This window comes from Anabrus simplex, chromosome 1 (genome assembly GCF_040414725.1).
Source record: "Anabrus simplex isolate iqAnaSimp1 chromosome 1, ASM4041472v1, whole genome shotgun sequence".
Classification (NCBI taxonomy): domain Eukaryota; kingdom Metazoa; phylum Arthropoda; class Insecta; order Orthoptera; family Tettigoniidae; genus Anabrus; species Anabrus simplex.
In genome coordinates, this window is record NC_090265.1 from 1,096,844,002 (window position 1) to 1,096,860,910 (window position 16,909).

At 40.3% G+C, this 16,909-nt stretch overlaps 1 protein-coding gene across 1 annotated transcript in view; it reads left to right on the plus strand.

Moving 5' to 3' along the window:
- LOC136858043 (PMS1 protein homolog 1) overlaps positions 1–16,909 on the plus strand; it is a 154,365-nt gene that overhangs the window by 61,224 nt on the left and 76,232 nt on the right. Inside the window, exon 7 of the mRNA XM_067137277.2 lies at positions 5,689–5,946. Coding sequence (XP_066993378.2) covers positions 5,689–5,946 — 258 coding nt within the window. The remainder of the gene's footprint in view (positions 1–5,688; positions 5,947–16,909) is intronic.

Sequence of the window (16,909 nt, forward strand, 5' to 3'; positions counted from 1 at the left end):
TACATAATGTAAAATAATTCATATGTTATTTGAAAGAAATAGTCAGATAATTGCCTCCATTATTTTTGTTCTTAAATGTTATTAAAGTGAATTGATTAATCAGGGTGTTCAAAAGATGCTGCAGCCGTATGGAAAAATGGGTAGGTTACAAAAGTTGTTGAAAGTGGTCTCCACTGGATTTGCATAATTGTATATGACATTGCATGCTCTTAAACATATGGTGTAACATTTGTTGAGGAATTGCAGCAACACATCATGCAACTTCTCTCTGAAATACAGTAATAGTTTGAGGACGAGTTTTGTAAGCAGTGTCATTAAGGTATCTCCACTAGAAAAAGTCAGGTGAGGGTGAATCAGAAGATCGAGAGAGGTACAACTCCTTCAGAATCACATGTCCATGAAAAAACTGATCCAAGAAAGTCATGGTGTTGTTGACTGTATGAGCCCTACGATTGTCTTGCTGAAACCACGTCTTCTGCTGCTGTTCTCCAGGTATAGTGTTTACAAATTGTTGTTATACCATCTGTATGTAGCTCTCACTGTTCACTGTGCCATGAAAGAATGTTATGTCGTCGCCATAAGACCTATCTGTGTCGCTGCGACGTAAAGCAAAAAAAAAAAAAAGAATGTTATGACCTTTGTGACATTGCACACCAAACACCCAGTTTTTATGTGTGCAGTGGGAGCTCGTGCAGCTGATATGGATTTACCATCGCTTAAATGTGTGAATTCTGCACACACATATCAGTCAAGGTGGAACCGTTTATTGTCAGACCAAAACCAATAACTGAGTTTTTTCCCTTCTGGCGTTATTGATGGACTACTACGGAAAGGTATACATTTTCCATTGTCTTCAGTAACAACTTACGAACAGCTCATATTTTGTCATAATGCCGTATGGGCACACTACCAATTGAGAGACCAGACTTGCTAGATAGGCGTTGCACAGACTTCATGGGACAAAAAGAATATGCTGCTTGCATGTTGATCAACTCTGGCACTAGCACTTTTGGTTTTGGTTGACCACTTTTGGCTGCATCTGCCACACTCCGTATCTCATGGAACTTGTTGTAAAGCTGCTTGGTGGTGGACTTGTTTGATCCTTACCATACTTTGCTGCGAAGGCATTCTGAGTCTTGGCATACCTGGCACATCTAATGTACTGGGTGACAATAAATACTCCGCTGTTATGTATAACCAATTTTTCCTCAGTTAAACAAGGTTCTTACCTGTAAGTGTCGACTGAGTAATAAGAAATATTTTATAAAAATATGTTAGCATTTATAAGTAGCATTTGTTTTGTAAGTGTATTTAATTCAGCAATACTTATGCATTTTACTTTAATGCAGCAAAACAAACATGTAATCTTAGCACCCCTACTATAGTTACAGTTCTTCCTGATGACATAGAGCAGCATTTTGCAACCATTATCAACCTGTGGTACATTAAAGATGTAATTCTAAATCACACGCACACTTGTATCATCCTACACATTATTCTCAAATAAAAATATCATTTTCATTTTTTTTTGATAGATATAATTTAATGGGAAGAAACTGTTTCCCTCATTTATATTTTGTAATTTTTGTTTATATAGGTAAATTATGGCACAAATAATACATTACAATTTTCAGTAATAATTAAAACAAGATTGTGGAAGAAGCAAAATTAACTTGGTGCCCTTTCCTAATCTTCTTCATTTGTGGCTGAATATTTCATAAACTCACTCTCATATCATCTTCCAGAGTTATCAGCTGTGACCTTTACTTACACTTCAGTTTGTTCATTTTCGAAAATTTTGCTTTGTGTAAATAGGATGTAGAAAAGAAAACTTTCACAACAGTTGTAGAAATAGCTGGATATTTTTTCCAAAGAGATATCCAGAAAGATGTAACAAGTGTTGATACATAGGATTCGATTAAAACACTTTCAAACCGGTCAATAGTATTGTGCACTTTCAAAACAGAAAGCTAAATAAAAACAGTAATTTTCTGTTGAACAGAATTGGTCTTTAACAACAAACAGAACATAATACAATACAATAGCAGACACTTGAAAATGAATAGGTTGGTCTTCCAAGCAGAACTCCTCTTCATCTGTGAGTCTATAGGTGACTGTACAGCCCAATACAGGAGAAACACAGTTTTCTGCAGTGATGGTGAATAGTCCCTGGTAGAGGAGTCACTGTTCATCTATTTTGCTCTTTAACCTTTCTACGTTGCCTCTTCATCATCATAATTTCTTTGCTCCAGTAAGATGGGTGTGGTTGTGCACAAGCCTCCTCCAGTTTGTCCTGTGCATCCACAGATGTTCATATATGTGTGACGCCAGTTTACATCTCTAACTTCAAGGTCCTTGAAAATCTGCTTCTCCCAAACATCACAACATTTTCCTCTTGGTCTCTTCCCAGGAATGCTGCAGTCAAAGTATGCTCGAGGAGTCCTGTGGGGATCCATTCTTTTCTTGTGACCATACCATTGTAATCTCTTCACTTCCAGACTCTCCAGCAAGCTTTCTTCCAATCCAAGGTGTTGTCAGATATCCACATTCCTCATTTTATCCTTTTTTTTTATAGACAAGAACAGAGGAACTTCATTTCTGTTGTCTGAAGATGACTCAACTACTGTTACAGAAAGTCTAGGAGTCCTTGCTATTAGACAGCTAAAAGTAAACAGTTTACCATTCAATCTACAGTATGTGTTATCTGTTTTCCTGGAGAAGTAACGTCCTTGACTAGCTGCATGACAGTGGCAATATATAATGAGAACAAAGTTGGGGGCAATCACACAACCTTCCTTAACACTGGTATTGCCTGTTATCGTTTGTTATTTGCCTACAGTTTTCTTCAAAAAGTAGTGTACCATGATGAACTAATGACCTCCAGGATGAACAGTTGAGGACTGAGGTCTCCCAGTCGTTCACATCAATGTGACACATCATCATGTTAACCTTAATTACATCCTTAAATTGGTTCCTCTGCCCAGACAACATTTACCCACTGTTAACTCAGAGTAAAACACTTGCTTGGGAATGCGATTATTGGACATGCATATTACATGCTCTGTCCATCGTAGCTGCCATCTTAAAACCATGGCTCGATAGCTGCAGTCGCTGAAGTGCGGCCAGTATCCAGTATTCGGGAGATAGTAGGTTCGAACCCCACTGTCAGCAGCCCTGAAAATGGTTTTCCGTGGTTTCCCATTTTCACACCAGGCAAATGCTGGGGCTGTACCTTAATTAAGGCCACGGCCGCTTCCTTCCCACTCCTAGCCCTTCCCTGTCCCATTGTCGCCAAAGACCTATCTGTGTCGGTGCGACGTAAAGCAACTAGCAAAAATAAACCAAGGGTTCTATACTGGTGGTCTGCACCTCTTCAGGGACACTGACATTTGTTTGTCTGTCTTGCCAAGTTATATGCAGAATTCTTCTTAAGCATTGCTGGTAATGTTATTCCAGCTTTTTATATGCCATCTGTTGCATGTCCAGGTTGTCAAACTTTGACAATACAAAGAGGTGTGGCCAAATTTCTGGTAGTTATAGTAACCGGTTTTTCCCTAGCAAGGGAAAAGGAAAAATTAAATTACACGGCACTTCAACATCCATAGCACCAAACCCAACCTCAGATAAACTGCATCAAGTCTAAACAAATGAACATCAGGTTGGGCAACATGACGACTATAGTAAAGGATGTGGAACGGGCATAGAAACCCTACCAGGGGCATTTGGGATACGTAGGTTGCAGGTTTCTAGAAAAATCAACGGTGATCCGTTGTTCTGCGATATTATATTCCAAAATAAAACATTGCAAAATAACACTCGACATCCACATGACTAAATGTAATTTACCAAGGACAACTCCTTTGAGTCAAGAGGCTAAAATACAGAGGCAGAGATGCCAACTTTCAAGACAGGCAATTCGTAATGCAGCCATTAGGGCACCAGGGAGGGGAAGTGCACGGCCATAGAATATTTTTTCCGAGATCTTACTAACTTACATATTATTGAAAAATCAAGGAACAACATACAATTCAACCAGATGTAACATATTCAAAGACTGGCATATAAAGAGTGGATGATTCTTACCTGAGAAAGTAACAGGTGATCTGTAGTACATATCTGGGTGGAGATTGAAGGATCATTTCTTTTGTTGAGTACTGTAGTTACTCCCTTAGCAGCTTGTAGTTCCTGTTTGCTAAACGTACACTGGTGACATGCTTTTTCTTTTGATATAATGTGCATCCTTTGCACTAACAGAGCACTTAACAGTTCGGTGTTCATATTACCACAGAATTCAGTCTTGTTCTTCCACATGCGCATCTGAAAAATCGCAGCTACACACACTACAAAACACGTGTGAATGAGATTTTGAGGAACGCAGTAAACAGGGCCATTCTTTCGAGCATTCCTCCCTAAATTTTTGAACTATTTTTGATTTATTACTAGCATCACTACTCACGGTAACGTCATCACACGTATTTTCCTGCACAAGATATCCCTTCATTATTTCAAACCTTTTGCATTTCGTAACACACGCTTAGCATATATCCTATGTGTATGTCTAAATTTGGCAACCAAAATCGCAATAAATACTTCAACAGTCATGCACACAGTATTCACAATGAAACGAGTTTTTGTCACCACTTTGCCACCAAAACACAGACAAAAGAACTAGCATACTTGCATGGAAGTCTGATCATGTGACGAACAAAGACAACTCCGCAACATATACCACTTCACAGGTGCCTATTTTTCCAGTGGATGATGGTGATAATGATGATGATGATGCTGGAAATACACACTGCGTTCAGCGCATGAAAACTCGAAATATTCTTATATGAGGGACAGGAAAGGGGTATAAATGATTACTGAGAAGTACGAAAATAATTTCTGAGAATTCAAGCTGTAATGGCATTCCTTGTGTAACCTTTTGAACACTTCATACACTTAGATTTAACAATAAACAAAAATCGTAATTTGTGGTGTGTGATTCGTAAAGGCGTAATTATGATAGGTAATTTGTAATTATTATGATTGAATCCTAATAGTTGGCATCTCTGCATAGACACCATTTTAAGGGTGCCACACCTTCTAAAATTTGAAGTAGAGGGTTCTGTTTTTTGGTCCCAGGGGCAGCTACTGAAAAACTAGCAGAGTAGCCATGCATCGCCATGCAACGACCCAAAACTTGTGAGAGGAGAATGAAACCTCCACACACTCACACATGTTCAGAAAACAACATACTACCCAAGGTAGTGAGGCTGGCTAGACAGTCAGAGAATATAATTTAAGGAGGTTAGGAAAGAAAAGGAAGAAATAGAAGAATAAGAGCACAGAGACCTCTCAGACAACTCGGAGGACACCTTGTTAGTCTGGCTCTACTCTGAGACCAATCCAGTATGGATAACCCTGAACTGGCCCAGCCATCAAGGTTAACTAGCGCACAAGTCCCCACATTGACTTGGTCATTGTTTCCCTAGAGGGGTAGTCTTGTCTCGAGAAGGTCTATGGGAACATTGCTGAAACATAGACACTCGTGAATATTTGACCTCACTCTACTAGTATAGAAGATTACATTTTTCATTAACTTAACTCTGTCTTGATATTCTGTTTTTCAAGAGTGAGTGTGAGCCCAAAAATATATATAATACATATTATTTCAGTTTTTGTATTTATTATTTGTTGGAACAGGATGAAATACTTGCTAGAGTGGAGAAGATTTTATTAACTTATTATCAGCCAGTAGAAGAAGCGGCGAGTGTTCCTAAACGTCCAAGAAGAGAGCAATGTGAGGATCACCTGGTAAATGGCACACATGACCAGAATTCTTTGGCTCCTGTAGGAATGCATACTCATTCTTCTCCTGAAACTACTTCACTGCCTTCTGAACAAATCGGAGCACTATGGAGCAAAGGACACCTGAAGACTTCTGATGGAGAATTGATACAGGTATAGTATTATTATTATTATTATTATTATTATTATTATTATTATTGTTGTTGTTGTTGTTGTTGTTGTTGTTGTTGTTGTTGTTGTTGTTGTTATTATTATACATGAAAGGACACGTGAACTTTGCAGCTACAAAATAGCTCAAGAAAGCGGGTTTATATTGTGAAGGTACTTACCAAAATGAGCTTGTATGGTTATTTTAAGCCCCATTGCATGGTAGATGTGTTTGTTTACAACTGGAATGACAGAATATTGAGTGAAATATTGAAAAGTTTGCGGTGAAATAATCCTGTTGTGAGCAGCCATCTTGCCAAAGATCAAAATCACGTAGAAGGAACACTGCGGTAGATAGACGATCGTGTTCTAGTGTAAGCGCTCCCAGCGCCCACTCACAACTTCATCTCCTTGACTCAAGACACGGCCAGCTAGACTCCTTCATTGGCATGATGGCAGAAGCAGACATTCTGTGTGATACAGTGGAGCTCCCTGGTGTATCAAGGGAAAGTATCCACAATGGCCGAAATGGTAGGAGTATTGACCTAAATCTGATTGCTGATATCAGTCGGCAGGTAATGGAGAATCAATACAAAGAAGAGGTGCATCTTGAGACTGCAAGATCACTGTTGAAGAACATAATGGCTATTCCTCTCAAAAACCTAAAAATGGAAATAAAGAATGGCCTCATGAAGCTGGAAGAAGCTTTAGAGGCTGGAGTAACATGCAGGATGTCATGGAAGAAATCTGCAGAAGAACTAAAGCAGAGACCAACTACCATGGAGAATAAGGAATTGTCCAACACATCATCAGTGACAAATAACTCGGAGGAAGATCAAGGAAAATTGGAAACGTTTCTGTCCAAGAAGAAGAGAAAGAAGAAGAGTGAGGGTAGGAAGCACAAAGATATTCCAACGAAACAGGCCAGTAATGATCCTGAAAGTACAGCGTTTAGCGAAAGTGGGAAACGACCTCATTCTAAATCTAGGAGTCGTTCAGAAGCCGTAATCATCAAACCAATGAACGGTAAGACTTTCGCTGATGTTTTGAAGGATATCAGGAACAGGGTGAAGCCGGAAGACAGTGGAGCAGGCATTCAATCTGTCCGTAAAACAAGAGCTGGAGCTGTTCTTCTTGAATTACACAAAACAACAAAGATTGAAAATAGGGAGGTATTCAGTAATTCTCTGAGAGATGCCCTCGGACAAGATGGCGATGTAAAGGATTTAATCCCCCGAACTACACTGGAGATTCGAGACATGGATGGCGTCTCTACCGCTGCAGACGTGGAGGAAGCTGTAAGACGAGATTCCGGCAATCCCCATGGAGAACTGAAAATATCGGTCTCGAAACCAAACAGCTGGGGACAGAAACTTGCCATCTTTGAAACCAAAGACGAGGATGCTTGGAAACTACTGGAAGCAGGAAGAATTAAGATAGGATGGCTATACTGCAGAGTACGAGCTAAAACCATGTTACCTCGCTGCTTTCGATGCCTATCATATGGACACCTGGCAAGAAACTGCACAGGCCCCGACAGAAGTAAGCTCTGTTTTAAGTGTGGAGAATCTGGCTACAAGGCAGTAGACTGTAAAAAGAACAATCCACGATGCATGCTTTGTACAGACAAGGGTGTCAATGAAGCTAAACGAAATCATATTCCTGGATCGGGAGCATGTGCAATATTTCGTGAAGCTCTGGAAAAGGCAAAAAATCACAGTAAATGATGCAAATACTTCAAGCAAACATGCACAGAAGTCAAACAGCTAACGATCTTATGACATAGCTGATTTATGAGATGGAAGTAGACATCGTTATTATTAGCGAACCATGTCAAGAGAGGGACCATCCAGGGTGGTTTGTGGATAACCTCGGAACAGCTGCAATTTGGATACCAGATCTAAGAAAAGTTCCAGTAACACAGCATGGATGCGATGACGGTTTTGTTTGGGTACAGACTGGGGGAATCACTATTGTAAGCTGTTATTTTACGCCAAATGAATCTGTTTCCAACTCTCAGATAAAACTTGATGATCTTGAGGATGTAATATGCAGAATGGAAAAAAAACTAGTGGTCGCTGGTGATGTAAATGCTCAAGCGTCGGAATGGGGCATGCCACAAGCAGACTCCAGAGGACGGCGTATAATGGAGATGGCAGCCAGAACGGGTTTGGTGGTCAACAACATTGAAAATGTGCCAACATTTCGACGGCCAGGATGTCAGGGAACAATACCGGATGTAACCTTCTCATCAGAGGATATTGCGCCTAAGATTTCTGAATGGTAAGTGATCGAGAACTTCACGGGGAGTGATCATCAATATATCATCTTTCGACTGCTCCAAGAATCTCCTCAAGACAGAAACATCCTGCGCAGGCCAGCACGGTGGAATGTAGCAGGTATCAACAAAGAAAAGTTCATTGATGTAATACAGAATGGAATGGAGAACATAACTGAGAAATGTTTTGCTCGTAGGGGGAAAGAAGCAGGTGGTGTATGTGTTGAACTCGCTATGCAGCTAATCCATCAAGCATGCAGCGCCTCAATGTCGCGAAGGAGACCGTGTAATAGCAAGCACCCAGCATACTGGTGGACCGAAGAGATTGCTGAACTGAGAAAGAATTGTCTGCGACTTCGACGCAGGGCTCAGAGGATGAGAGGCAGTCAAGAGAATACCTCAGTCACAGCGGAGTACAAGTCAGCAAAGAAGGAACTCCGTAATGCAATCAGAAAAAGTAAAGCTGATAAATGGTGGGCACTGGCTAAAGAAGTAGAAGATGATCCATGGGGACAAGGTTATAAGATTGTAATGAAGAAACTCGGGACATTTTCAACCCCGAGTGCAGATCCGCAAACCATTAAACAAATTGTGGATACACTATTCCCAGACCATCCAGAGAGGATTGACTGTGACGATGAAAAAGAACTGGATGATATACCCCTCTTCACAGTAGAAGAGCTAAATAGAGCTATTAGCTCTCTTAGAAACAAGAAAACTTCAGGACCAGATGGTATACCTACAGAAGTGCTAAAGATAATATCAGAACTATGTCCAGAACTGTTGCTGAATATATACAATCATTGCCTGCAAACGGGTGTTTTTAGTCCCCGATGGAAAATGGCTCGTTTGGTTCTGATCAGCAAAGGAAAACTTGGTGGTTATAGACCTTTGTGTATACTGGACACAGCTGGAAAAGGCCTGGAGAAACTTCTGCAGCCCAGAATACTCTCAGCAGTTCAACTAGCAGGGGATCTATGTTCGCCAACATGGATTTCGGAGAGGACACTCGACGCTAGATGCAGTGTGGGAGGTGGTGAATACAGCAGAAAGGGCACAAATAGGCAACCATCATTCCCGTAAATTGACACTTCTTGTGACCCTGGATGTGAAGAATGCCTTCAATTCTGCAAGGTGGAGCGACATGTTGGTAGCTCTTGAAGAAACTTTCAAGCTAATGCGCATAATGAGAGATTACTTCAAAGATATCACTCTGTTGTATGATACGGAAGATGGACAAAAGACAAAACGTCTGACGGCTGGTGCAGCACAGGGATCGATCCTTGGTCCTGATCTTTGGAACATAATGTATGGTGGCTTGTTACGTTTGGAGATGCCAGAGGACACGAAGCTTGTGGGCTACGCTGATGATGTGGCCGCCTTGATAGTAGCTCGTAATGTTGAAATGGCTCAAATCAAACTGAACCAGGTGATGCGGCGCATAAAAGAATGGATGATGAGCCACAGTCTAACATTAGCCGAACCAAAACGGAGATAGTTCTTCTGACGAGGAAAAGGATCGAAACTCTTGTACCAATGACTGTTGGAGAGTTTGTGATTGAAACATCTGCGAGCACAAAATATCTAGGAGTGACACTTGACTCCAAGCTCACATTCTGGAATCATATTCAGAGAGCGACAGACAAGGCAGTAAAATACATGACTGCACTTAGCAGACTAATGGGAAATTCCAGTAAACGACGTCTTCTCATGTCGATGGTTCAGTCAGTGCTCCTATATGGCTCTGAAATCTGGGCTGAATCCTTGAGATTTGCTTGGTATCGGAGAAGGATAGCTGCCGTACAACGGAGAGCGGCTTTACGCATTGCACGTGCATACCGCACGGTTTCCGAACCTGCAATCCTCACGGTGGCAGCAATAGCCTCAATAGACCTACTTGCATTGGAGCGACATGAAATCTGGCGTACCCAAGGAGAGCTGGGAAAGAAACGTGCAAAGAAGCGTGCCTTCAGTCAACGGATGAGGTGATGGCAACTCATATGGGAAAGTGACCCTCGAGGCAAATGGACCAAGCGACTGATACCACGCTTGGATATCTGGGTTGAAAGTGCCCATGGTGAAGTAAATTACTACTTCACGCAGCTTCTAACAGGACATGGATATTTCCGGAAATTCCTGCATGAAGTGGGCAGAGCAAGTGACGCAGCATGCATATACTGTGATGACATTGACGACGTATTTCAGACCTTTTTTGTATGCGGCCATTGGACGATTCAGAGAAGATGTGTGGAAACTGAACTAGGAGAATTGACAACAGATATTATTCGGTGATGCTGCGAAACCAGGAATCCTGGGATCGCGTGGCAGTGCATGTGGAGGACATCCTTCGTCAGAAGAAGAAGGATTTGGAAGCATACGAATTTTTCGTAGAGCAGAAATGAAGAAAGAAGACGTCTGAAAGACAAAGCACGATATCACCCTGAAGTAATGCGAGAGCAGTTCCGGGGTGATGACACACATCGTGGGAAAAGGGTGTGTGGTTTTTAGTGGGTAAGAATCCCACATACTTGTGGAGTGCGGACCCTTCACGAGTGTCTTTTGAAGATTTTCCACAATCCCTTGTAAAAAAAAAAAATAAAAAAAAAAAATAATAATAATAATAATTATTATTATTATTATTATTATTATTATTATTATTATTATTATTATTATTATTATTATTATAATACGCAGCAGAAACATTGGACATGATTGGAAAGGGAGATCTAGAGAACATCAGAAAGAAAGAGAGGAAAATGCTCCGGAAGATCTTGGGCCCGAAAATGAAAGGTGGGGAGAGGAGACTTAGACCCAACAAAGAACTATACCAGAAGACAGAGGAAGTCGTCGTATTGATGAAAAAGCGAAGGCTTCAATTTTATGGACATCTACAGAGAATGGACACCAACCGACTGACAAAAAGGATTTTCAGCTTCTTCAGCCTAAGGAAGACGGAACCAAAATGGTTTCGGGAAGTAAGGACCGACCTGGCCAGGATAGGAGTAGAAAAAGAGGACGTACTGGACAGAAACAAATTTAGACAAAAAGTGAAGGAGTTCAAGGGTTTCCAGGAGACTGGGGAAGAACTTGTGAAGAAGAAGAAGAAGAAGAAGAAGAAGAAGAAGAAGAAGAAGAAGAAGAAGATAACCTACACAGAAGAACAGAAGAAAGAAGTCAGTGCAAGGATGGAAAAATCAATCAATACTGATCTGCTTTTAGGGCAGTCGCCCAGGTGGCAGATTCCCTATCTGTTGCTTTCCTAGCCTTTTCTGAAATGATTTCAAAGAAATTGGAAATTTATTGAACATCTCCCTTGGTAAGTTGAAGGAAGTACTGGCAGAATGTGAAGTCAGGACTGGTGAAAAATAACGTAAAGACTGTAAAACGTGGTCCATAGATGGCCGGAACGATAATAAATAATAAAATTATTATTATTATTATTATTATTATTATTATTATTATTATTATTATTATTATTATTATAATGGTTTGTTATGACCCCTGAGGATCACGAGTGACTTGTTCAGCATGTCTTTTTCTTCCCAATGTCTCTTCATTCTCTCACTTCTCCTCTTTCTCTCTGCTTCCGTGATCTGAATTTGGATCCTGGTATCCATCTATCTGTGATCTTCCACAGCTTTCTGTATTTGGACCTATCCTGAACTGTCATCAGAGGATATTTTTCCTTTATACGAATAGTCTCCCAATCTTCTCCGACTTCCTTCATCCACTTATTTCCAGTTAAGCAGGTTGCATTCCATATCTTCTTCGTCAGCCTACTGTCATCCATCCTCATGAGACGTCCAACAAATCTTAACCTTCTCTTTCTTATCACACTCAAGATTGGTTCTATACTCTCATATGGGTCCTGCCTTGATCTGTATACCCAGATTTCACCTTGCTTTATGGTGCCCCATATATGTCTCAAGATTCTTCTTTCCTCCTTCTCCAATTGTATGCGTGCTCTCTTGCCCAATGTCAGCGTCTCAGTTGCATATAGGTATAGTATAGAAGATTACATTTTTCAGTAACTTGACTCTGTCTTGGTATTCTGTTTTTTCAAGAATGAGTGTGAGCCTAAAAATCTATATAATACGTATTACTTAAGTTATTGCGTTTATTGTCATCATCATCATCATCATCATCATCATCATCATCATCATCATCATCATCATTATTATTATTATCTGTTGTTTTACCCCGAATGAGGCTGTTTCTGACTTCCAGACAAAACTGGATGGGCTTGATGATACTCTGCAAGGGATGAACACTACTAACCTAGTTGTTGCTGGTGATTTTAATGCTCAAGCAGTTGAATGGAACATACCTCAAACAGATTCTAGAGGGAGACGTACAATGGAGATGGCCGCCAGATTGGAATTAATGGTTATCAACGTTGGTAATGTGACAACCTTTCGGCGACCAGGATGTCAGGGAACTATACCAGACGTAACCTTCGCTTCTGAAAACATTGCGTCTAGGATAACTGAATGGCGAGTAATTGAAGAATATACTGGAAGCGATCACCAGTATATCACTTTTCGTGTACTTCAAGAGACTCCACATCTAAGGATTACCACGCGCAAGCCAGAAAGATGGAACATAGCTACTATGGATAGAGAAAAATTTCATGAAGTAATACTAAATGGAATGGACTCTATGCCGGATACATGTCATGGAGGCAGTAGAAGCATAATTGCCAATAAATGCGTGGAACACACCATGAGACTCCTTCAGCAAGCATGTGACGCATCAATGACCAGAATCAAACAACGGAGAGGCAAGCGTCCAGCATATTGGTGTAATGAAGAAATTGCTGAGTTGAGGAAACAATGCCTGCGACTCAGACGAAGGACACAAAGAGCACGACATAACGATGAAGCTCTCTCAGTAGAGTATAAGACTATGAAGAAAATACTGCGAAATACAATTAAAAAGAGTAAAGCCGACAAGTGGTGGGAAATGTCTAAGGAAGTGGATGAAAATCCATGGGGATTAGGGTATAAAATCATTATGAAGAAATTTGGGATGCTGTCAAGCCCTATCATGGATCCACACACAATGGAAGAAATAGTACACACACTATTCCCTGATCATGCAGAGAGGATTGATGATGAGACCGAGAAAGAACTAGTTAATGTACCACCTTTTACAACTGAAGAACTGATAACAGCAATTAATTCCCTTAGAAATAAGAAAGCCCCTGGACCAGATGGTATTCCAGCAGAAGTACTAAAGGTGGCAGTCGAATTATGTCCTCAACTGCTGTTGAGAATGTATAACCATTGTTTGAAAGCGGGAATTTTTAGCTTTCGTTGGAAGATAGCTAGACTGGTTCTGATCAGTAAAGGGAAAACTGGGGGTTACAGACCTCTATGTATGCTGGACACTGCTGAGAAAGGTTTAGAGAAGCTATTACAACCAAGAATACTAGCAGCAGTCCGATTAGCTGGCGACCTATCTGACCAACAACATGGATTTCGCAGAGGTCACTCAACTCTAGATGCCGTGAAAGAAGTGGTGAAGACAGCAGAACAAGCTCAAATGGGTAATCATTACTCTAGAAAGCTGTCGCTTCTTGTGACTCTAGATGTTAAAAATGCTTTCAACTCGGCAAGATGGAGTGATATTTTGGAAGCTCTAAAAGAAACTTTCAAGCTACCAGAATATCTCGTGTATATACTGCGAGACTATTTGAAAGACCGTACATTGTTATACGACACGGAAGATGGTCAGAGAAGAAAACGGCTCACAGCTGGTGCAGCGCAAGGCTCAATTCTCAGACCACACCTTTGGAATATCATGTATGATGGTTTGTTACGGCTGGAGATGCCAGAAGATGTAAAACTTGTGGGTTATGCTGATGATGTGGCTGCTGTGATAGTAACTCATAACCTAGAGCTGGCTCAATTTAAATTGAATCAGGTGATGCGACGTGTCAAAGAATGGATGATAAATCACAAGTTAGAACTCGCAGATCATAAAGCGGAAATTATCCTCCTGACGAGGAAAAGGATTAATACTGTTGTACCGATGCAGATCGGGCAGATAGCCATCGAAACAACTAGGAGCACAAAATATCTTGGTGTAGCGCTTGATACTAAGCTTACATATTGGGACCACATCCAACGGGTAACAGATAAGGCAGCAAAAACCATGACTGCACTTAGTAGACTCATGGGAAATATCAAGGGTATACTAACAATTTGTTGGTTATTTTGATCCACCTTTTCAATACAAATTACAGTTTGTGTTGTGTTACATGTAAATATCAAGGGGCCGAAATCTAGTAAAAGGCGGCTTCTCATGTCAACTGTTCAATCGATACTGCTATACGGTTCGGAAATTTGGGCTGAATCGTTAAAAACTGTGAAATATCGGAAAAGAATTGCAGCTGTACAACGGAGAGCAGCTTTACGAATTGCTTGTGCATATCGTACAGTATCAGAACCTGCGATTCTAGTAGTAGCAGCAGTAGCTCCTATTGACTTGTTGGCCTTCGAAAGACAAGAAATTTGGCTCACACAAGAAGAGCTAGGAAGGAAAAGGGCAAAGGCTTTGGCTCTTAGTCGCAGAATGCAACGATGGCAAACAAGATGGGAAGATGATTCTAGAGGGAAATGGACTAAAAGACTGATACCTTCTCTGGGCGTATGGGTTGGCCGAAATCATGGTGAGGTGAACTACTATCTCACACAGTTCTTGACAGGTCATGGATACTTCCGAAAATTTCTTCATAGACTAGGGCTAGCAACTAGTCCGGCGTGCATATACTGCGGTGATATCGATGACGTATTACGTACTTTCTTTGTGTGTGTTCATTGGCTGCCACAAAGAAGATGCTTAGAAGTTATGCAGGAAGAAATGACACCAGAAGGGATCGTGTCAGTAATGCTACGAAGTCAAGAATCTTGGGACCAGGTGGCAGTTTACGTAGAAAATATTCTGCGTCAGAAGAAGAAGGACCTGGATGATTATGACAGACAGTAAAGCAGAAGAAGGAAGATGAAGCACAAGATGCATTAAGCACGACATCCGTCCTGAAGTAATGCGAGAGCGGTTTCCGGGGCAGAGATAAACGTCATGGGAAAAGGGAGTGTGGTTTTTAGTGGGTAAGAATCTCCACACACTTGTCGAGTGCGGACCCTCACAAGCATCTTATGAAAGATTTTCCACACTCCCTCGCAAAAAAAATAAATATATATATATTATTATTATTATTATTATTATTATTATTATTATTATTATTATTATTATTATTATTATTATTATTATTATTATTATTATTATTTCCTTCTTGCTTATATAAAAGCAAGTTATTGCAAGGACAAAGAGTACCAATTCAGTAAGCACAGATGCATTTTGTGAGTATTACTGTACTGTACATAAATACTGTACGTTACAGAGTCTAAAGTTATCAATATATACAGTGTGTCCCGCTCCCAGCAGGGCCGGTAGTTGACATGCACATGCACGCTCCGAACGCTGTATTCATAACCTCATGCTTACTCAATACATAACCAAGAGGCAGTCAGTTACTCGAGTTTTGTGTGCCTTGGGAAGCTGTGAAGTGATACATTTGTTGCAAGAACCTTTGTGGCTGAATTGCAGTAGAATTAATTAGATTAATTACATTATTATACTGTTGAAATGCCAGTGAAATTCATGCTTGAACATACAGTTTTTATGTATGACACATATGCAACAAGCTAGTCATGTAGGGAAATGTGTAGTTGATTTCAGGAGAGATTTTCTGGTGTTCCAGTTCCAGGTAGAGAAAAAATTAGATGTCTCGTGAATAAATTATGAACAACGGGATCACTTAATGCTGTCATTCCTAAACAGAAAGAAACAAAGGGTTCTATTGGAAGAAAAAATTGACGACATTAACACATCATTCGTATGATCTCCCGCTAAATCTGTACGACATGTTGCATATCATGGGACTATCTCAAAATCCTCAGCACATAGAGCTACTAAGATATTGAAGTTAAAACATTACAGAATGACTATTGTCCGCTAATTATGACCCTGTGATGATGAAGCCAGAGTAAATTTCTGTAATTGGACATTGCAAAATATTGCTGACGATGTTGTTGACCCACATTTAATAATTTTCTCAGATGAGGCATGGTTTGATTTGAATGGTCATGCTTCTTCACGAAACAACAGGTATTGGAGCACTGGAAAACTGCAATTAATTCACAGATTTCCATTACAGGACCAGAAAATTGGTTTATGGTGTGCTGTCATTGCAGAATGGATATTAGGCCGCATATTTTTCAACGATACCATAAATTCTAAAGATACCGCACAAATATTCTCGCACTATCTTTTTCAAATGAAGACATAGAGGCAGTTTTTCATAATAGGATAATATCAAAAGGGTTATGCCCCCTCCCCATACTCTCCCGATCTTACTGTGTGCGACTTTTATTTGTGAGGAACCCGAAAAAATAAAGTTTACTGAAATAATCCTCACCCTGTACTGTAGATGAACTTAAAAAACAATATAACAACAGTAAATAGGATAATTACACAACAGGAACTTACGTGTGTGAATAGCAATTTCATTAAAAGATGCCAGGAATGTTTGAATGCTGAAGGACACCACTTTCAACACTGCCTGTAAAGAAGGTTAGTACTCATAATAAAGGCTATTGGGTGCATAAATAAGCAATAAATGTAATA